Source organism: Ipomoea nil, unplaced genomic scaffold (assembly GCF_001879475.1).
Source record: "Ipomoea nil cultivar Tokyo-kokei standard unplaced genomic scaffold, Asagao_1.1 scaffold1708, whole genome shotgun sequence".
Taxonomy (NCBI): domain Eukaryota; kingdom Viridiplantae; phylum Streptophyta; class Magnoliopsida; order Solanales; family Convolvulaceae; genus Ipomoea; species Ipomoea nil.
In genome coordinates this window covers 70,249-93,577 of record NW_017618136.1, presented here as the reverse complement: position 1 = coordinate 93,577, position 23,329 = coordinate 70,249, and the positions used below count along the sequence as shown (strand labels likewise).

At 35.7% G+C, this 23,329-nt stretch overlaps 2 protein-coding genes across 4 annotated transcripts; one reads left to right on the top strand and one right to left on the bottom strand.

The window, feature by feature from the left end:
* The first annotated feature begins 2,784 nt into the window (after window positions 1-2,784).
* LOC109191630 (inactive protein RESTRICTED TEV MOVEMENT 2) lies at window positions 2,785-4,641 on the top strand. Its single transcript, XM_019342241.1, has 2 exons — window positions 2,785-3,091; window positions 3,876-4,641. Exons 1-2 carry the CDS (start codon window positions 2,977-2,979, stop codon window positions 4,511-4,513), a joined length of 753 nt encoding a protein of 250 aa, XP_019197786.1. The 5' UTR covers window positions 2,785-2,976; the 3' UTR covers window positions 4,514-4,641.
* A 1,411-nt stretch (window positions 4,642-6,052) lies between these two features.
* LOC109191628 (5-methyltetrahydropteroyltriglutamate--homocysteine methyltransferase) lies at window positions 6,053-11,743 on the bottom strand. 3 transcript variants are annotated; one of them, XR_002055963.1, is made up of 13 exons: window positions 11,591-11,743; window positions 10,689-11,042; window positions 10,443-10,530; window positions 10,068-10,195; window positions 9,587-9,978; window positions 9,030-9,193; window positions 8,484-8,564; window positions 8,232-8,398; window positions 8,014-8,119; window positions 7,668-7,918; window positions 7,379-7,580; window positions 6,376-6,810; window positions 6,053-6,174 (listed from the first exon to the last, which is right to left on the bottom strand). XR_002055963.1 is itself a non-coding variant. In XM_019342238.1 (12 exons), the coding sequence occupies exons 1-12, from the start codon at window positions 11,716-11,718 to the stop codon at window positions 6,442-6,444; spliced, it is 2,430 nt and encodes an 809-aa protein (XP_019197783.1). In that variant the 5' UTR covers window positions 11,719-11,743; the 3' UTR covers window positions 6,192-6,441. The 3 variants fall into 3 exon arrangements, 1 of the variants encoding a protein (XP_019197783.1); XR_002055962.1 differs by lacking the exon at window positions 6,053-6,174 and adding an exon at window positions 6,192-6,277; XM_019342238.1 differs by lacking the exon at window positions 6,053-6,174 and having other exon boundaries at window positions 6,192-6,810.
* Window positions 11,744-23,329: the final 11,586 nt, after the last annotated feature.

The following is a 23,329-nucleotide window of genomic DNA, read 5'->3' as shown; positions in this document are numbered from 1 at the left end:
CATCACAAGAGTCCGGCCTGTTTGGTAAAATAGTTAACTTATCAGTTAATTCAAAAAACTGTTTAAAGTAATTTTTTCCATCAGTTTTTTAGAAAAGTTATTTTGTATGTAATCATTTATAAGTTAACAGTTAATTTACCAAACATTTTTCTACAATCAGTTAATGTTATCAACTAGCTAAATCATTAATCCAATCAATTAATCGTTATTTACCAAACATCCTAAAGATCATTGATAATTTCAAGTAGTAGTTGGGATCTCTGACATTGTTAGCATGCTTCGTTTTCTTAACTTCAATTCTAGTAAGGTTATTGGTTTGAAAACGTGCTGTGATATGATCTTTTCGTATGCTTTTAATTACATATATATTGATCATGTTTGGTAAAATAGTTAGTCTATCCGTTAATTTTAATTTGACTGATTATTATTAATTATTTGACTTGGTTAATTAATTTTTTGTAACTCTAAAATGCTAAAACTCAAAAAGCTGCTCAAAACAACTTTTTCAATTAGCTTTTTGAGAAAAGAAATTATACCAAGCAGCTATCAACTAATGTTATCAACTCGTTATACACTCTAATTAACTCAATCAGCTATCAGCTAACGGACCTATACCAAACAGGGTCAATATAATAATACTTATGATAATTTCCGAGATGATAGAGGTGAGAATGTGAGATATCCTATTTAAAAAGTTGGGTGTCTGTTCATTAACTCAAAAATTTATTCGGTTTTTTAGAAATTAAAACTAGAGAATTGGAGTATAGAAAACAAAAAATATGTTTAGAATTGTTTTTAAATTTTATAAAAATTAGAGAACTTTTTAAAAACTGTTTTCAAAATGAAAAAGTAAAATATCTATCATCATATCTACTTGGTTATATATCACTACAATCACATTTTTATCATTATTTACTTACATATTTATTCATTACTATGATTATCTTCATTATCATCTTCGTTTTATTAATCACCATTTTTTTTAATCTTTTTTACTCACATTAATTTTTTTTTTTTGAAAACTACTTACTCTATTACATTGTAGTATCATTGGATTGATTTTTTACATATATTAGATTTCAACATAAAAATTATACTCCGTATATATTAATTTCACTCAAATAAATATATCTAAAATATTTTAAATATTAATATTATCTAACCTAAATTTTATTGACTATTCGGATTCATCACAAGATATAAGGAATTTAATTAGTAATTAAATTTAAAAATTAAAAAAAAAAAAATCAAAAACTTTGGCACGCGTAGGCGGTGATTGTAACATGATGTTGTCGATTGCATGGCTTCTTGACTAAATCTTTAAATTTGAAATTTTCAATAATTTATAATCTTTATTCTGGTAATTTTAAATTTTTTATTATTGAATAGGTCTATTTTAATTATATTCTTGACAACTATAATAGCCCCGCCAAGCTCATCCCACCAAAGCCTGCTATTCGGCAGGAGAGGGCAAAATAATTTGCTAAAATATGGGTCATAAAATTCAAAGTTCGTCTCGCCTTTTTAAAAAGGCAGGACGGGCTAAACTAACAACGCGTTTGGTTTACGGAATGAATTTTAAGGTAATAGTAATGTTATTCCATAATGAATGGAATAGGCAAATTAAAGAACAAAATATGAATTGTATTCTATTGTTTGGTTCGCGAAATGAATAGACTTTAGGAATTATATTATAGTATTTGGTTGATTTAATGAATAGAAATGAAATATATTTTAAAAGACATAAATACCCTTATAAAAATATGTGATGGTGGTGGTACGTGGTTGTGGTGGTGGCGGCGGCAGTGGCAGTGGTGGCGATGGTGGTGGTAGCGGTGGTGGCGTGGTGGTGCTGGGGTGGTGGTGGCGATGGTGGCGGCAATGGTGGTTGTGGCAGTGGTAGCGGTGGTGGTGAAATAGGAAATAAATTTAATTAGGGGGTAAATTCATTATTATTTGCAGACATCGTGAGCATTATGAAATTCATACTACCTCCGGCTCATTTTATGTGTCTTGGTTCGGTTAACGTGGTTTGACTGAAGTTATTTTTAATCTAATTTTTCATAATATTAAGTTTAGTATTTGTATACAAAATTTATATATTTAGAAACTACACTAAAATTTAAAAATAGGTAAAAAAAAAAAACTAAAGAAAATAAACAAGCAAACAAAAAAAAAGTTAGTTTGACTGAATGAATAGTAAGTATGATAGATAAAATGGGATAGAGATAATAATAAATAGAGTAACGCTACACACCTTTCTATATTTCTCTAACCTTTTCCTCCTAACATGCCATGGACAACTAATTTCTTTTTTTTTTTTTTTTTTTTGAGTTAATTAGTGGTAGTTCAACTAATTCATAGACACCCAATGAATAGAAAGTCGGGAGGGAAAATTCATGAGAAAAAAAATATTTACCTAATAATAATAATAATAATATGTTATGTTAAAGAGTTTTGGCCTAAAAAAATTTTTTCAAGTAAGAGTCAAACTTTATAAATACAACCTAAGCTGAATTCAGATTATTCTCATGGTGGTAACGATGCCGGATGCATATAATAATTAAGATTTGCAGCACTACATTAAACTCATCAAAAAAGCAAAGTGAAAGGAGACAGAATCTATCTTTGCAGTTATTCTTTCTTCCCTTGGTATGACAGAATAGATTCCTGCAAAATTCTGAGGAATATAACCATAACTTTTTTCTTGGAATTGAAGAAGAAACTTTCAAGTCAATTAAGCACCACAAAAAGCCCCCATGCCCAGAAGGAATTAGCTAGATAGCATGGACATTAATCAAAGAATATCTGTTTCCCAAGAAACTCTCTCATCTCATCTGCAGATTATTGTTGTGTTCTTCTTCTCCCCTTTCTGTATATAAACCCTGCAATGCCCACATTCATTTCATATCATAAAACATTTTTCAAGAAAATCTTTAGAACAGAATTAACAAGAAAAAAAAAAAGAGAGTTGAAATGGATACAAGAATGGGAGCTGCTCCTGCACCAAATCAGGTTTTTGAGGATTTTGTGCCAAGATCTGAGTTTGTGACTGAAGCAGATGCTGACATCCTTCAGGTTCATTTGCCAGGTAATGTCCTGTTTCTATTACCAATCGATGTCGATCAATACCGGTGTTGATAATACTCTACAATAATATTTGGGTAACGAAAAACGGTATATATAAAATTATACCTAGTACTTTTTAGTACAGGTGCAGAGACCAGTATTGATAATATCCGGTACGACAAAACTTAAAATATGATTATACCTGGTGCTGATCATACCTGATATCATTTTTTAAAAATATTAGTACATATGGTTGTACCCAGTACTTTCAACACCGGCGTCAGTAACACCATATTGTACTATTAGTATTGTTGAGCGTATACCCATTAATGTGCAATTCAACTATCAGCTTAAGCTTTTAGTTGAGATGAAGCACATGCTTCAATTTGGTATCAGAGTCAAACCAAAGGTCAGCGCCACCCATAAGCGACTACGGTCCACGTGTTGCTTGGAACCCACCGCACACGTGTGGGGGCATGTTGAGCATATAGCCATTAATGTGCAATCCAACTATCAGCTTAGGCTTTTAGTTGAGATGGAGCACATATTTCAATTAGTATTATTGCTGTGGCGTAACCAAAAAAAAAGGAGGGGTGGTGTGGCGGGGCCCGCCTCGCCTGCAAGCCATGGGCGGGGGGCCGCCAATGAAAGAATTTTTTGACCCACCCCGCCTGTATTGACAGCTCTAGTTGTACCAGTATTTTTAACAAGTGCAAAGACTGGTGCTGGTAATACTGGTATAACAAAACATGGTATAGCACCGGTGAAAATCAACCAATGTTGATAATAGATTGAATGATCTGCAGATTTCAAGAAGGAACAGCTGAGGGTTCAAGTAACCAGATCAGGAATCCTGAAGATCAGTGGACAAAGGCCTACATGGGGTGATAAATGGCTCAGATTCCACAAAGAATTCCCCATTTCACCAAACTGCACCCAAAACAAGATCACTGCAAAGTTTGAACGTGGGATCCTGTTTGTGAGGCAGCCAAAAATGATCATTGCAGAGAAACAATTCCCTGCAGAGCCTCCAAAACCATCTGCAGATGAACAGCGAAAGGCGGGGGAAGAGCCAGCCAAGAAAGCCGAAGAACAGGCGAAAGCCGGGGTAACTGAACCTTCAACTCAGCCCCGAACACCAGCTCCCGGTGAACAGAAAACCGGGGAAGAGCCAAGCAAGAAAGCAGAAGAGCAGAGAAAACGCGATTCAGAGGCGAAGAAAAGCGAGGGCTTCGTTGAAGAAGACGAGACGAAAAGCAGCAGCAAGAAGGGGTTATCTGATGCCAGAAATGCAGCCATGATTGGGAGTTCTGGAAATAACCTGGCAACAATGCTGAGACAACCTAGGAGAATCTTGAATGTGGCTCTGGTGATTCTGGTGGTGATTAGCATCTGCCTGTATGTTAACAACATGATTAGATCTTTCAGTGGAGCTGAAGAGTGATCATGAAACCACTGTTATTATCTCATGAAGTGGTTGATTGTGAATAACACGGCTTACCAGTGTGATTCATTTTATGTTTCTGAAATGGAATAAAAGAAAATTTGGGTTCACATCATTCAAGAACAACATTAGACAGTTCAAATGTTTTTTACATGTGTTTCTTGTCTACAAAAGCGAAATTTTCTCGCCCTTCAAGGCTCCTACAAGATAATAGAAGGGTAAATTACAGTAACTCAGTTGCCCAAAGAGCCCACCGCATTAGGTAATGGCAAATTATTATGTGGACCATGGTCCACACAATGTTACGTGGACCATAACAAAAAGTACATTTTAATATATTAAATGTACATTATTTTTGTACTGAATGTACATCATATAATATAATGTATACTCAGAACAAAAATAATGTACATCCCCTGAATACAATGTACATTATTTTTGTACTGAATATACATTATTTTTGTACTGAATGTACATTATTTTACAGTAGACAAAATATGGTTCATACAACTTGTGTGGACCATGGTCCACACAATAATGATTGATTAGTAATGACTTAGTTCCCAGTTATAGGATGGCCCAATTATTAGATATCCACATTTATTCATTTAATTATCAGTCTGGTAATAGATATAGTCTCGATGATAAAATCATTTACATAAGTAACCCTATAAATTTAGGATTTTGAAGAGCAACCCGATTTTATAAGTGCCATTGAGATGATAATTGAAAGACTAAATGTGAAGGCCCCATAATTGGAGGATTGATTAAGCTATTTCTTTATATAATTAAGGGACTAAAAGTGTCATTTTTCTAAATTCAGTTAAACCGAACTTGGTTTTATTTAAGCAATGCATTAAATTTGAGATTTGGGAATAAAATACGAAGTAATACTCATATATCGTGAGATAAACTAATTCAGCCTATTTAGAGACAACTTTTTCATAAGATGCTATTTCATCCCGCACTGTCAAGATTTACATATCAAAAATGACGTACTTGGAACTGTTAATTTTGTGACACATCTCAACAAAGCAATTGCGCCGTCCTACTTTTTAATGCTTGAGAATAGGTTGAGAGCGTTACTCCATGAGAAGTTATGTTAAAAACAAAACAAAATTTCAAAAGGAGAGAGCATTCAAACCTAGTCTACAGCATGAAAGGAATATACCTTGAACATTTGTTTCTTGATTACCAAATTATCTTTTATTCCCAATTTAGAAACACTACATTAAATTTTACGAAAAAGATATTCCTTTTTTCCCAAATCAAAATTTAAAAGAACAACAATAAACTTAAAATCCCAACTACTGTAAACCTGGGCATAAAGAATAGAATTAAATACATTACTTCATTGTCAATGCCCTAAATGATTCTCAGTTTTCATGCATTTTCATTCTCATTCTATACAGAATTCAAGTACAATGAATCAATGGAGTTAAGAGAGAAAATATTACATATTGGTGTTCGGTGTTACTGACCACTTTCGACAAGCGATGGGTAACAACTACAAAAAAAATTTTGGAATCTCCAATGTAATAGAAAAGGCCATATCCATTCAGAAATCCTAAATTTCCAACCACTTTCGGTAATTGGAAATCTCGAGTTTTCTAGCCATGCCAAATCATTTGCAGCACATCATGTTCTAAATGATATGTAGTCTGAAAAATCAAAATCAGAGCATAGTAAAATTACAAGGCATTTATTATGAAAAGGAAGATTACAACAGCCCATCAGTGCCATCATAACAGGATCACAATTGAACTGAACAAAAATTTTCAGAGGTATATTAAGTATAATTCGTTATCGAGAAAGCATTCTAACTTCTAAGCTATTCTCACGTATAAGAAAAATGAACTCACTTGGAGGGCGCAGCCTAGCTTGATCAGTTTCATGTATTAAGCTTCTAACGTGACTGACTTGTTCACTCACTTGTAGCTCGTGAGCTGTGCGCGAAGGAGCTTAGCCGCTGCAACCATATTGCTAAGTGCAGGTTTGACTTCGGTGTACTTGCGTGTCTTGAGGCCACAGTCGGGGTTGACCCAAAGGATATTGGTAGCAAAGACCGTGAGCATCTTATTGATCTTCTCAGCAATTTCATCTGTTGATGGGATTCTGGGTGAATGGATGTCATACACACCGGGGCCGATACATGCACCGTATCTCACGCCCTCTTGGAAAACTGAAAGAAGCTTCTGATCGGACCTGGAGTTCTCGATGCTGATCACATCAGCATCCATATCTATGATTGAATGGATGATGTCATTGAAGTTTGAGTAGCACATGTGTGTGTGAATCTGCGACAATAAAGCAATTATAGCACTTAGAATGTAAACCAACAGACTGTTATCACCTTTATGCAATATGCCTTTTGTCTTTTCAAAAGGATATGGACCGAAGAATTCTCTTCCTGGATTGTAAGCGATTATTACGAAAAAAGGCTGGGAAATGGAGTTACAGCATACCTATCACGAGGGAAAAAGATTAAAGATACAATAGTCTTTTGGCAAAAAATAGTCGGGATTCTCCCTAACACTCCTAGAGAACCATCCAGAGAGCGTTCTTGAATTGTTGGAGGAAAGACCATAAGGGTTGCATATTCATAAGACCGTGACGCTATTGTTAGGCTTTAGATGCACCCAAATTCGTTGCTAGATTTCTCGGGGGTTGCATGTATGTTATCCGATGACATTTTGTTGTCAAAATCTCTAACTTAATTTGGAAGAACCATGTTTGTTCTTCGTTTACTTCGATGATAAGTTTTCTATATATTAATATTATACCTTTTATATATGAGTAAATAAGAATGTGAAAAGTTATTGTCCAATGCAAACTACTTCAAAGAGGATTAGAGTAACGACTGACCTGGGTAGTGTCTTGGACGCCACAGTTGGTTATCCTGAACGAATGCACAGCCCAGTCCAAGTAGAAAGCTTGCTCAGACTTTCTGAGCGGCAAACCCTCTCTCAAAGCAGCCTCATCGATTTGGATAGCACCAATGCCAGCCTTCTCCAGATCTTCAACCTCATCCTTGATAGCCAATGCAATCTGATAACAAGTTTCAAACCTAAACAAAGAGAACCAGAAAACCTCGTTAAAATGTGTTGTCAAATGCGTAGAGGAATGAGCAAAGGACACATCATAAAGGTCACACCTAGGTTGGTCATCTCTGACGAAGGACCAATTCAAAATGGTAACAGGGCCAGTAAGCATTCCCTTCATTGGGCGCTTAGTCATGCTCTGAGCCACTGATGACCAGAAGACAGTCATGGGTTTAGGGCGACTGACATCACCATAGATGATAGGTGGCTTAACACAGCGGGATCCATAAGATTGAACCCATCCATTTGCAGTAAAAGCAAAGCCGGACAACTGCTCACCAAAGTATTCAACCATATCGTTTCGCTGCATTACAAGAAAATTTCCAAGCGTCAAGCGTTCTGCATCTCTGGTGTGCCCTTTGACAGAAATAAAATTACACAATCAAAGAAATTCATCACCTCTGGCTCTCCATGCACCAAAACATCAATGTCTAGCTCTTCCTGAAGTTTCACTACTTTGTTGATTTCCTCTGTAATGGCCTTGACATATTCTTCCTCAGAGATTCTGTAATTATGACATTTGAGACATTTCAACTTCCACTCCTTTCAAAAAAAACTTCCACTCATTTAAATCATTACAGATCCGAAGGGAATAAAATTTTCATAAGACAACTAACTTGTTAGCCTTGTATTCTCTGCGGATTTTTCTGATCTCCAATGTTTGGGGGAAAGATCCAAGGGTAGTGGTTGGAAGAAGAGGAAGATTCAGCTTTCTTTTTTGAGATTCCAACCTTGCGCTCGCACCTGTAGCTCTTCGGTGGTCAGTGCCCCTCAAAGCAGCGGCCTAGGATGAGGAGACTAGTTAATTTTATGATTCAGTAATTGGCACAGACACGATAGTAGGAAGGACAGATATAAAATGCACATACGGCCTTCTGGACATCCTCATTAATCACTCTGGGAGAGGATTTTCTTGAAGCATGGGCTGCAGCATTAGCAGAGAAGAATGCCTGAAGATTGAGTACGCAGAAGTTAGAGGCAATAATCATCTGGCCATAGCATATAGAATGCACAATAAACTCCCTCATGTATCAATAAACACCTGGTAGGGGTTGCTCAAATTTATCTTTACAGTTTTAAACACCAAGGTGAACTTTAGCAATGGAGCAGTACATCTCCCAGCAGCAAAAACCTTTGAAGTGATTGCAAAAGAGAAAAGAAAAAAAAAAGGGTGGAGGGGTAGGGGGAGGACAAAAATGTTGGGTCTATTTGTGTGGCTTTGAAAAGTCTCTGAATAAATCCTCCCTGTGAATGACTTCCTCTCAGGTGATTGTTAAAAATAAAATAAAATAAAATAAAATAATATACAAATAGATATCTAAAATTGAACCTAAACACCTCATTAACAGCCCTGTTGAAGAGTTCAAAAAACAGTTTCTCATTTGAATCGAATGCATAATGTTACAATGAAGTACCTCGTCTTTCTGGCCTTTCAAAGCCTTTGCCAAGGCATTGACTTCAATCAATTTCTGGGCAGCAAATGCAAGCCATGACTTAATTTCTTCATCCATACTAGTTTCGTTCACTAAATCAACTGCAGTGTGGAGCAGCGAGCAGGAGGTAGAGACAACGAGCTTGTCTAGCACCAAACAAAATTGTGCCAGTCAACTACTATTACAAAGTAAAAGATAAAAAATGATATACTATCTGCAGGCTCAGCGGGTGATGGGGTCATTATAGTGAAAAAGTTTTACTTGACTCGTTCCTTTTCCATTTTTGGAAACATGCAAGCATGTAGTTACTTGATCCGGCATTCCAGTGTCCTCTTTTCTTTTCTCTTCTTAATTATTCCTTTTTGTTGATAACTGATCCTACTGCCCAGGATTCGAGTATTAACCAGAAGACAAGTAGCAGAGCACAACATTCAGGACTTTCTATGTATTTACATGTGTGTTTCTCTCATCCTTTAAGGAAATGTTGTCTTGTTATCTATTGAATATAAATACTTAAAACTAAAGTTAGAAGAAACTACCTTTTCCCACTATGTTTTCAAGACCTTGCAAGATACTGAGAGATGTAGCAAGGTCATTAGCCCAAATATTCCTTCCATCAACAACCCCAGCAAAAAGATATTTTCCCGAAGGAAACCTGTCCTTGATTAAATCAACGGTTTTTGATCCACGCACTAGATCAAACCCAAATGCAGTAACACCCTTCAGAGTAGTCATCATTTTGAAAGCTTCGGCAGGAACATCAGCAAAGTATGTCTCAATGAGAACATTTAAACCAGTTACAGATGACTCTAGTTGTGAGTAGGCATGAGAAAACGCTTGTAATTGGTCAGAACTAAGATCCAGGACAAGGCTAGGCTCATCAAACTGAATCCAAGAGGCACCAGCCGCCTTCAATTCAGCAACAACTTCCCTGCATGAGTACATTAAACCACAATTTAGCACATTCTACTTGATATGGTGAATATTTATAATACAATGGAAAATATCGGATGCTCTTACTTGTAGACAGGAAGTACACTGTCAATCAGGTTTAGAAGAGAAAACGTCTTTTCAACACCCTTTGCTGGTTTAGACAACAACAGGTAGGAAACTGGACCTATGAGGACTGGGATTGTATCAACTCCAAGCTGCATCAATAAAGTAACAAAACCTTTCTAAGATTCATTGCGCATTAAAATAAAATTTTAAAAAATCTGAATCTTGTCCAGAGGTTGCAGAATGCAGATAATGCTAGGGATAACACAATTAGAGCATCTTCAACTGTTAGAGAGCATTGTTTAAAATCTCCAACCTTCAGCATAAATTAACTTCAAACAGGAAAAAAAAAAAAAAAATCATTTTAAACTCATATCAAATTGTGAAAAATAGACTTACAGATTTAGCCTCCTTGTATTCATTTACAGCCTTGTGAGATGCATAAGAGAACTTAACATCTGGTCCCAACTCAGGAACAATGTAGTGGCTACACACTCCAAAGCAAAAATTATTTCAATAATCCACCAAACACCAACAAGCACGATTTATCAGGTCTACATAAATGAATAGTCCATTCAACATCCACACTAGCAGATATCATGATTTACCAACTAATAAAATCATAGATAAAGTGCTATTACTCACTAATTGGTGTCAAACCACTTGGTCATTTCCATGGCAGGCACAGCAGAATTACCCCTGGCCATTGAAAAGTAGACATCAAACCCAATCTCACCGCCTTTCCAACCATATCTTGGGGGAACTGCACCTAACATAGTTGTTGCATCCAACACTTGGTCATAGTATGAGAATGTATTGCTTGGAATGTATTTTATACCAGCATCAACCATCTGCTTCCAAATGGATGCCCTGAGATCAGCTGCAACCTTCTCCAAGTCCTCAGAACCACTCTTCCCATCCCAAAAAGATTCCAAAGCAAACTTAAGCTCTCTTTTTGGCCCCATACGAGGATATCCAACCACATGAGACGCCATTGCCCTGATTAACCGGAAAGGAAATTTCAAATTTTAACATCAATTCACACAAGCATGTAGCCCTTCTTGAAAAAATGATTATTAGCCTACCAAAAAATTGCTTGTCCTACCGGTTTTACAAATGGACAAATGAACACTCAATTTACATGAATCCTATTTACCATTAAGCAATGAGCACTCATTTCTCAAACATCTTCCATCACATTAGTCTTTACCTCCCTGTTGGGTATACAAAGTTAAGAGAAGCATACCTATTCAATAACAGCTTTTGATGAAAGCATAAACTACCAAACAATCATTTTCTTGTCATTAGCCACTTGTGTCATTAAAAGCCTAAAACCATGTTCCTAATCATTACTTACCCTTCTATCATTTCAAAGGATATATTCCAACTATGTCATGTACTCATGTTCGGATGTTCCTATCTACGAATAAAACTTAAACATTGTTAAACAGGTTGGTGGAAATGGACAATCAAAGAATCAATGGAAACCTAAACAAAATTTCATTAACAAACAACAATTCCAAAAATCAACTGAAAATGAAGTTAACCTGAAGCAGAAGTTGAAGCGCAAGAAGGTGGCGGGGCGCGCGTTAGATGAGTGGCGAAACGATAGAGGAGAATAGATAGAAAGAGAAAGAGAGGAGAGTGCAGAGAACATAACTGCGAATTTTCTCATTCACGTGGAATCTTCAGTCACTGCCATGGCGGCATTGTGCTCTGTTCTCTTATTTATTTATTTATTTTGTACGAAAACAGCATTTTGCCCCCTTCAATTTTGAACATTCAACACTAACCCCTCACCTTTTCATTTTTGCTAAATTAGCGGTTAGCGGATAACTTATTACATGCAAAATGACTTCCTCAAAAAGTTGATTGAAAAAAAACTGTTTTGAGCATCTTTTTTAATTTTAGCACTTTAGAGCAATAAGTTATTACAAAAAAATTAATTAATCAAACACTCATATTGATGTTTAACCAAGTCAAACAGTTAATTTTTTGAAAATCAAATCAAACAGTTAATAGTAATCAAATAAGTCAAAATTGACTAATAGATTAACTATCAATAATTATACCATGAATCCGAGTTTAAAATACACAATTTACATATTAAATGTTCATAATTTAAATTGTGAATATTCAATATGTAAATTATATATTTTTAAACCTGAATTCACCTTATAAGATAGACTCAAATCTACAAAATAATTTTTCATTAACTATGTTACCAAACAAATTCTTACTCTTTTAATCATCAATCCATCCAAATTTCTTTCAGTTATCCAAAATGCCCTCGTATTTATTTCCTTTTGGGCTCTTATCTATCAACCATGGGAAGATAAGGTCCAAAATGTCCCAAATTCGGCAATTTATATCCTACACCACGGCGCGCGTTGCACTATGCGTCCAGATGCAAAACGACATCGTTTTAATTTTTTTTTTTTTTTGAAATTTCCCGCCCCAGTGAATGGAAGTAGTTTTTTCTTTAAAAAAAAAAAACGCTGTTCAAGAATGTACATAATGTTATACATGAATGTACATAATTATATAACAAAATATACATACTCTTTTTAAAAGATAATACACATAATCTAACATAATACATAATAAACATAAACTTTTAACATAATACACATCAACTCTTAACATAATACACACAAATTTTCTGATTCGGATGTACATAATTATATAAAAAGAATGTACATAATTGTATAAAAAAATACACATAACTGTATGAACCAATACACATAACATTGTGAACAAATACACATAACGTTGTGAACAAATACACATAATCTCAGCAACTTCTTACCGCGCCTCCCAACACTACCCCAAAACGACGTCGTTTTGAGAGGCGCGTGGCGCACAGTGCTATGTGCGCCGTGGTGTAGGATATAACGATTGCCCAAATTCATATATTTCCCAAAAAAAAAAAATAATAAATAAGCCCATAGGCCTACTTTGGCCCAAAAAAGTTGGGTGTTTGACCCATTTTGGAATTTCCCCACACGTTTTAATTGTTTTAATTATTATTATTATTATTTTTTTTTTTTATTTTTTTTTTTTTTTTTTGTATTTGACCATTTGTGGTCCCATTCTACGGGACGATAGTAGTATTTTAGATTATCCAGTTTGGTTTTACGATAACTAATAAAATATAATTTTGACTAGTATTTAAAAAATATACTTTTTAAATAAATGTTGAATAATAATTCTTGAAATAAATATGTCTATTTTAGAAAAGGTTGACCATATTAATTTTGCATATCTTGTCATTCTTGTGTCAACATTCGAAAAATAAATACTACAAATTATTATTATTATTATTATTATTATTATTATTATTATTATTATTATTATTATTATTATTATTATTATTATTATTATTCCCTTTTAACACATATTATTGAAAATATGAACTTTTTCATAGATAAAATAGTAAATGTATACTCCATCTAATTTTTGTTTTTATCTTAAAATTTGTATTTATATTAAAGCCAACGACCAATTATAGACACAGAGAATAATATTTAACTTGTAAATGTTTAAGATTTAAAATTTTAATGGAGTATTAATTAGTACCGATACTAGTAATATCCAATACAATCAAGTACAATTAGGGGTGTTAGTAAACATAATTTTTGATAAATTACTTATATTCGTGTTTGGTAAGTGTTCTATTATATTCATTTATTAAGGTAAACGAACATAACTGAACAAATTTTAGAGTTCGTTTAATAAACGAACAAAGTATGAACATTTGCATGCATTGATGCATACACGTTTGTTAAAGAGTCCGTGAACATATTCGTTAGTGTTTGTTTAATAATGCCCATGAACAATCTGGTTTAGTATTCATTTAATAATGTTCAGGAACATGTTCGTTTACGAATGTTCACAAACATGCTAGTTAAGTGTAATTTACTTTATTTTACACGGGTGGTGGGGTATTGACTCTTTGAGTTCTAGTTGTTAGAGAAAGTATAGAACAGATACTACCTTGTAATAGAGTCCATAGTATTAAAAAAAAAGTGTAATTTACTTTATTTTATTAATTTTAATTTTAAGATACTACTACCAGAAATCAGGGTCTAGATAGAAGTGTAGAACAAAGTGGAACCAACTGGAGCTAGGACCAGAGACCAGGTGGAGCCAGGAACCATGGCCTAGGCAGAGGAGGTGGAACCAAGTGGAGGATGGGACTTGGGAGAACCAAGTGGAGCCCGAAACAAGGACTAAAGTTGGAGCCAAGAACCAAGGTCTAGGTGGAATGAGGTGGAACCCAGTAAACTTAGGAACTCAGGTCTAAGTGGGACTTGGTGGAACCAAGTGGAGCCAGAAACTCTTAAGTCAACCTTTAATTAAACAGTAACTAAAACATTTTTTTTATAAATATCTCATTTTTAATTATGAAGTCAAAATATGTTGATTGTTGTCGAGTTGTTATTTAATTAAAATATGTTCACAATGGCCTTTAAAAAAATTGTAAAAATGTAATTCTCATCGTTTTTGTATTTTTAAAAAATATTAAATGTTACTTTGTATTTATTTTTTTATTTTTATCTTTTATTAAATTTCGAGAAAGATCTGACCAAAACTCTTTAAGATGACCTACTCTTATTTGTTGTTATATTAACACTTCATTTATTTTTTTATTTTTTTTATCAAGAAGAGGGTGTAACCCAACGAAGCCTAAGAAGCGACGTTCATATTATCTCTCCCTCGATGAGCCTTGCGAGGGTACTTAGCGCCGACACGATCCTTTTGAATGGCATCCCGAAGATCCATAGGCTCGTCTCTCAAAACACATAGGCCAATCTGGTTGGAAATGGCCATCGTGGCAAGGGCATCCGCCACCTTGTTTTGCTCTCTGTACGCATGCTTATATTCCACCTGCGCCAGGTCCACAGCTTCACTCAAGCAATGTCCAATAATGTTATTTCGAGTCACGTCACCCATTTTTATGCTCTTCACTATGGCGATTGCATCACCTTCGACGATGAGCTTATCCACCCCCAGACTCTTTGCAAGCCTGATGCCTTGTAGGATAGCCCAAGATTCTGCCTCTTCAATCTTCCCCCTCCCGATGTTGCACATAAAGCCTCCGCGCCAGACCCCTGTATGATCGCGCAAGATACCTCCACACCCGGCTTCTCCACTGTTCTTCCTGCATCCGTCGACGTTTATCTTCCACCAGCCCTGCGAAGGAGGCTCCCAAGCCACGGCGGACTCATGAAGGTGGTTAGAGTGCCTACCCGATGGCCTGCCTTTCGCAAAAGCCGCACTGACCTCCGTATCGTAGTTCGTAATCCAGGCTCTCCGTTGTGTTGGAGTAGTCGTAACTTGCCGGAAGACTTCATCGTTGCGCCACCTCCACAGCCACCAAAGTCGGATGGCAAAACGTTCAGGCCATCCCTCATCAAACCCCATGCTAGCCTCAGCCCTCAGGTTCGCAGCAAACCAATCGTGCCAGCTTAGTCCACTGAGCCGCTCCACTGTACGCCTTGGGAGTGCGGATTCCCAGGTCGCCCTCGCTATCGGGCATCGGTGGAAGAGATGGTGCAGATCCTCCGGCATACCTGCACAACGGAAACAATTTATATCAGTTGCTATATATCTTCTGACTCGTTCAGTGTTAGTTAGGATTCGCCCATGTTTAACCAGCCACAAGAAAAAGTTAATTTTCCCCGGCGTACGGAGCTTCCAAATGATTTTCCAGTCCGGGTCAGAAGGTGTCGTCCTGTTTTGCTTAACCAGTTCGTATGCCGATTTGATCGAAAACTTGCCACTTTCCGTCAAACCCCAGCCTGGCCTGTCAGGCACGCTGTCCCCCGCCAACAGGACGCTCGCCAACCGTTCCATAGTCTCTCGTGGTAGAACATGTTCCAGTTTGTCCCACTTCCACCCATGACTGCTATCCCAATAGTCCGCCACATAAGCGTACAGGTCCGGAAGGCCGATAGGACGAAGCATCTGATCATATAATGGTGCCGGAGTTAGCCAGCTGTCCATCCAGAACCTGGTGGATTTCCCGTTGCGTACCAAACGGATCAGTCCATTTTCCATAAGTCCCCATGTAGCAGTTACCCCTTTCCAAACATTAGAAGTCTTCTTCCTTTCCACGTCCGTTGTGCTAAAGTCCCCGTTCCTTGCGTACTTTGCTTCAAAAAATCTAGCCCATAAGCTGGATGGCTCAGATCTGAGTCTCCATCCTAGTTTAATCATATAGGCCTTATTAAGATCATGCAGGCGCCTAAGTCCTAGTCCCACGACTTTTTTCTCGGAGGTCACCATGTCCCAGTTAATGAGGCTCATTTTATTGTTTCCCTCACTATTGGACCCCCAGATGAACTTCCGGGTTCTTTTCTCCAATTCCATGCATACGCTTTTAGGGAGGTATGTCGTTTGCATAGTATAGGCAGGTATTGCATTCAAAACTGATTTAGCGAGCACAAGCCTTCCCGCTGTGGTAAGCGTCTTCGCCTTCCAGCCTTCTAGACGCGCTGAAATTCTCTCCAGAAGTCCGGAGAATGTGCTGCACGTGGCGCGGCCATGAAGAGACGGGACACCGAGATATCTCCCTAAGTCTTCAGTCGCGTCGATGCCAAGTTTGCTAGCTAAGGCTTCTGCTCGGGCCGGATCAGTATTGCGCGAGAAGAAAACATGAGATTTACTCAGGCTGATTTTCTGCCCCGAAGCCTTGCAGAATTGCTCCAGGCACGCTTGAATGACCTCCACCTGCGCAAAAGTGGCCTCCGCAAAAAGGACCATGTCGTCTGCAAAACAAAGGTGAGACAGGATAGGACCGTTAGTATTAAACTTAACACCTTTCCAATTTTCCTTACCGACTTCCGAGGCAATGAGTTGACTGAGACGCTCCATGCAGAGGACGAAAATGGCGGGGGACATTGCGTCTCCCTGGCGAATACCCCGTCCAGGACTGAAAGGATTAAGCCGCTCACCGTTCCAAGCAATGGATAGCTTGGCCGTGCGGATACAAGTCATGATAGCCCTAGTCCAATCTTCCCTAAAACCCGCTTTCTCGAGGGTTTCTTGGATGAAATCCCAAGAAAGACGATCATAAGCCTTTTCCAGGTCCAGCTTTATGGCCATGAGTCCAGTATTTCCTTTTTTGATACGCATGGTGTGCATTTCCTCCTGATATATAATAATATTGTCTGTGATTTCCCTGTCTGGTACGAAAGAGCTTTGGTAAGGCCCCACAAGCTTTGGCAGGACCGCCTTAAGCCTGTTAGTAATAGTCTTAGTTATAATTTTGTAGCTCACATTACAGAGACTGATTGGCCTGAATTGCCTGATTTTTTCAGGGGCTGTCACTTTTGGAATCAGGACAATGAGAGTATCATTCGTGCCTTCCGGAATATATCCTGTAGAAATAGCCTTGTGGACCATCTCAAAAATTGCATCGCCCGTGGCCTCCCACATTTGTTGATAGAAAGCTGCCGGGAAACCATCAGGCCCCGGGGCCTTGTAAGGCTTCATGTCTGAGAGAGCTTTGTGGACCTCTTCTTTCGTGACTTGTCTATTGAACATGCGCCAGTCAATATCAGGTAGCTGGGGGAACGCCGCCCCAAGGTCGCCCCTCAAAAGATCGTCATCATCTCTGGCGAAAAGATTGGCATAAAATTTCTGAACGAGATTTTTGATCTCATGTTCCTCCGTAATCCATGTCCCTTAGTCATCTAAAAGCCCCAAAATTTTGTTCTTGGACTTACGAATAGTTGCGGCCGCATGGTAGAAAGCGGTGTTTCTGTCTCCCGACACTATCCAATCCTCGCGAGACCTCTGAAACCAAAGCAATTCCTCCTGGTACAAGGTGTCTTCTAGTTCTTCCCGGAGCTTCACTTCCAGCTTAATCAGACCTTTGTGATAGCCCCCCTCTAGCTTGCTCTGAATACCCCCCAGCCTGGCAAGAAGAATCCTTTTCCATTTGAAAATATTCCCAAAATCGGATTTGTTCCATTCCGCTAGCTTATTCGCTAGGGACAAAGTATTGCTTGGAAATTCACTGGCGTTATTCCAAGTCTGGTCCACTACCTTTCGCATATCTGGGTGTGTGAGCCAGGCTGCTTGGAACATGAACCGAGGCGGCGTGGTTCTTTGCCTATCCCCTTCAATTTTAATCAAAATTGGGGCATGGTCCGACGCAACACGAGGAAGGTGAGTGACATATGCTTCTGGGAAGGTAATCCTCCAATCCGTGTTACACATGGCCCTGTCCAGGCGGGCGCCCTTGATACGGTCACTTGTCCCATCTTTGACCCAAGTCAGCTTCGGTCCAGAGAAACCCAAATCTATAAGTCCCTCCTCCTGAATCCAGCAAACGAAATCTGAGCTGCGCTGGGAAGAAAATGAGGCATAATTCATAGTATCCTCCCGTTGTGTAACGGCATTAAAGTCCCCCGCCACCAGCCAAGGTCCCGCAATAGACCTATTTGATTGTCTGAGGTCGCGCCAAAGACGACGTCGGAGATGGTGGGCCGGACTCCCATAAACCGGAGCAAAAAACCACGGTGGAAGCCCCCCTTTAGTAACCTGCAAGAGAATTGCGGATGAGTAAAAAACACGTTAATTTGTACCGGGTCTTTTCAAAAGACCCAGATACCCCCACTAAAACCTAAAGCTTCGACTCGGACCCAGTCAGAAAACCCTAACTGCGAACAAATGGATTAACACTTCATTTATCAATCGCGCAACTCAAACTAATACGTTTAAAATATTTTAATTATATTATAACTCTAAAAGCAATTCCTCTAAAAATTAAAAATAAATAAATAAATAAATAAAACTATCATTATCATATAATAGGACAATAGCACAAAATGTATTTGAACAACTCACCCCATCCCCCAATCCCACACCCTCCTAAACAATAAGACATTATTAATTAATTAATTTCATATTCATTGCCACGCTGTGCCCTCCAAGTTCATTTCTAGTCACAATCACCAAGTTGCACCATCAACCAGTCTCAATATTAGGGCATAAAGTAAAATTAAAGTTAAAAAAAAAAAAATCCTTCTTTCATCAAAATTTCAAGAATCCAACACATCATTGAAAACAATTTTAATGAAGTGATATTCTAGTCACTTTCTATGACAATACAATTAGTTTGTATTCATTTAACGGTTAGATATTGCGTGAGCTCGTATTATCTTATTTGATATATTTTTTTATAATAAAAATGTAACATTTTTCTATAGGTTAACATACATTAAATTTATACTAAAAGTATACATTGCATTGTCACTAACGCTTCTCAAGAAACAAGTAATACTTTTTCAGTAAAATGTAATGCTTGATAACTCATATAAAAATATTACATATATCCATTAAAAATATTGTGTATTTGAGATATGTTCCACAAAAAAAATTGAGTTTGTTAATATGATAGATAGATAGATCGATTCTACTTTTGTACGGTTTGCTCTAATGAACATATTCAAATTTTCACTTTTTTTTTTTTTTTGTAAAGTTCTATTGTGATTTTCGTTGCGATAATTCTAATCAAGTTTGCGATACATAATATGAATGGTTTTCCGACTTGTGACCATCCTTGGGCCCAACATGGTGGTCGAGCGATGTGCCCAACCTGGTTAGCAATTGCAGAGCTGGCTGGGCTTGGCCACGCCTGGGCCAACCAGGCTTAGCCATGCCCAAATCATCAGGGTCCAGTTCTGGGGCTCTTCGTTACTTGATTTCAATTTCCTCCCGAGTTGATCCGCACCGAGTCTATTCGTAATATATCCATCAAGATCAATAAAATGTTTTCGTTAGGAGTCGGATTTGTAACTTTGTGGTTAATAATTAAACAGTCTAACCAACTTAGCTATGTTTAATTATCCCCATATTCCGTCATTATTATTTAGCCGCCTAGTTACATGCGTACTTTTTGATAGGATTATCTTAATTTGTAAAATGTTATCAATGAGATTGGAATCAAGGTTGGCGACAAAAAATGTACCGCCACATATTTCCCGCCTCGTGACCACCTCTAATTCATTGCTTAATTATCCCTACCAAACTTTCTTTCTTTAGAAAATATAATTTTGCTCATATTCCATCATTATCGTTTAGCCCCATAAGTACATGCGTACTTTTTTGGTAGGATTACCTTAATAAGTAAAATGTTGTCTAACATTGAATATATTTACCAGCTTTTAATGATGTCGTATTATAGGTACATTAATTTGACGATCCATATAAGATTGGCATTTTATAACAAATAATTAAGGTGATTTTGTCGTGACCCTTAGCCAAACTTGGTTATCAAGTGTTTAAATTTAAATTTAAAGATATTTTGGTTGCGGTTAGGCAGAGGCTTGTGTTGAACCCTTCCAATTGATCAAAACAATATTCAAAGATAATTTAGCCTGTAGTTTACGAGTTATTACACAAGTGATGTTTATCTCGTGTATAATATTTGACAGTAATTATAGATTTCTCTTATCACAAAAAAAAAAAAAAAAAAAAAAAAAAAAATTGTAATGGTTTGTCACGAGAACTATATGTATAGAAACGAACAAAAATTAATTTCACTTTTGGTCCCACAACTTTTTAGATCTTATCTCTTTTGATGCACAATATTAAATTTTTTCAATTTTGGTGCCTTTTTTGTTATATTTATCAGTTTTGGTCATTCCGGCCAAATTGACGGTGAAATGTTGCTGGATTTTTTATTTTTAGGGGCAAAATCGTCATCCCAATGAAAGATCTTCAATATCTAAATTAAACAAAAGAAAAATCATACGGAGTATTATAAGAGAAAAAAAAAAAGGATTTGCCAATCGTCGACGTTATAAATCTCATAGACCTGTGTCTAGTTTCTGCACGTCTTCCCTATTATTCTCATCGATTAAACACCTATAGATATTATTTTACAGTGATTTTGTGCAGATATTGAAGATGTTTTCATGGGATGACGATCTTACCCTTAAAAATATAAAATCTGGCAGCATTTCGTTGTCAATTTGATCAAAATGACCAAAACTTATAAAATAACAAAGTTAAACACCAAAATTAAAAAAATTTTAAAATTGTACACCAAAAGTGATAGAACCTAAAAAATTGTAGGACCAAAAATGAAATTAATTCATCCAAAAATGACTATCCAACTTAAGATCACGTATATAATTTTCCCTAATCGCGATATATATTACTCATTTGTTAAGCTGTAACTAAGATGAGTATATTAATGACTATTTTAGAAGATATTATTAGAAAACAATTAAGTCTTTTTAATAAGAATCCAATTGGACAGATTAGAAGCCAAACATTAGATTATAAAATTATTATTTGGACAAATTTCCCAATTTGGAAAAGATATTTTGAGCAAAATAGATTTATCTTTTTGGGAAAATAGAAAAGATATTTTGAGCAATTAAAGAAAATAATAGATTTTAAAATGAGAAATTCTATTCACACCACCTATTTTGCTATTTACACCCCTTATTTAATAGGTATAATAACTTTATTGGTTGTGCAAATAGAAAAGTACTATTTGCACCACCATCATTAAATGTGGTCAAAGAGTAATATTTATTATCCATTTATTTTAACAATCAAAATATTAATTTAAAAAAAAAAAAAAAAAAAACGAAACGTCACCTTCTCCGATGAGAAAGCGACCCACTGGGCTGCCTTCTCACCGGAGAAGGTGATGTTTCGTTTTTTTTTTTTTAATGTTTTAATTAATTAAATTTTGAATTAACAAATTATTAATTGCAAGTTTGACCAGGTGATGCAAATAGCAAAATGTACCCCATTTGGCTATTTACACTACCTACTAATTATTAAAAGTTTTCACTTTTTATAATTTCAAAATACTTTATACCCACTTTTGGTCAAAGAGTGGTGCAAATAACAGCACCCTTTTAAAATCACTTATTAAGTAAGAATATATATGTGTTTGGTATGAAAATTAAAATAATTTTCCATATTCTTTCTTCCTTTTTCTTTTTCTATTATTTTTTTACTAGGTTTATTTTTCTTCAGCAATTGTCGTTCATTAAGCCGTAACGTCTTATATCATAATTATAGAACATTCATATAATATCATGCATACTATTATCGCACACTTCATAAAATTAAAACTAAGTGCTTCACCGATAATAATAATAATAATAATAATAATAATAATAATAATAATGGAAAATTGTAGTTTATGTCCCTCACAAATATGTCAATTATCAATGTCATCCCTGAATTATTAGTGGTGTAAATGTTGTCCCTCAATTTTCAAAACGTGACATATATCACCCCTCCCCTAATAAGAAGAAGGAGAAACATTATTGTCAGCGGAAGGAGAACAAACGAAGAAAGAAAAATGAAAAAAAAAAAAAAATGTTGTCTTTGAACAAGAAAAACAACGGATAATCACATTTACACCACAAATAATTTAGGGAAAGGGCAATATATGTCACGTTTTGAAAATTGAGGGATAAAATTTACACCAATAATAATTTTAAAGTGACATTAATAATTGAAATATTTGTGAGTAGCATAAATTATAATTTTCTCTAATAATAATAATTACACAAATATATATATATATATATATATATATATATATATATATATATATATATATATATATATATGATGTGCCACTATTCACAAAAGCATTTTGTAATTGTATGTACTAATTAAAAATATGTATTCGAGCGTTTGTAATTGTTAAAACTTACGCTAACAAGTAATACAAAATCTTTATGAATTTCAAAGAAATCATAATGTCATCAAACATTATAATCACTTACATACATATTATAATATATATATTTTTTAGAAGACATATTATAATATATAATGTAAATTATGCTATAATTTTTTTTAATTACATTTTCAATTAGGATGTCACATTACACATCCCTTTTCTCCATCTTCTTCCAACTTGATTTGTAATTACTCAAATACACATGAAATATTATATGTAATTGCATTTAACCAAAAAAAAAAAAAATATTTTAAATTTCACTTTGTTCAACGGTAATTTTATTAATAAAATATTAACTATATATGATTGTGACAGATATAATATTACTTTTTCATTTTTAGTACTACTGACTCTATTAAAAATATAATATTACTTATTTAACAAATTTTGACCGTTGATAATATTATTCCAAAAATTTTAAACGGTAGTAATAATTAGGATTAGATATTTCGAGGATACAGACCATAAATTTTTGCACACTTAGTTTATTACCATTTTCTTACATTTTGTTTTGCTATTTATGAGAGTCTGAGATAATAAACAAAGCATCATC

Coding starts and splice junctions, on each gene's coding strand:
- LOC109191630 (XM_019342241.1), top strand. CDS start 2,977: ATGGATACAAGAATGGGAGCTGCTCCTGCACCAAATCAGGTTTTTGAG. Junction 3,092..3,875: donor CCTTCAGGTTCATTTGCCAG/GTAATGTCCTGT, acceptor AATGATCTGCAG/ATTTCAAGAAGGAACAGCTG.
- LOC109191628 (XM_019342238.1), bottom strand. CDS start 11,718: ATGAGAAAATTCGCAGTTATGTTCTCTGCACTCTCCTCTCTTTCTCTT. Junction 11,043..11,590: donor CGCTTCAACTTCTGCTTCAG/GTTAACTTCATT, acceptor CCGGTTAATCAG/GGCAATGGCGTCTCATGTGG. Junction 7,919..8,013: donor TGGTGCATGGAGAGCCAGAG/GTGATGAATTTC, acceptor CTTGTAATGCAG/CGAAACGATATGGTTGAATA.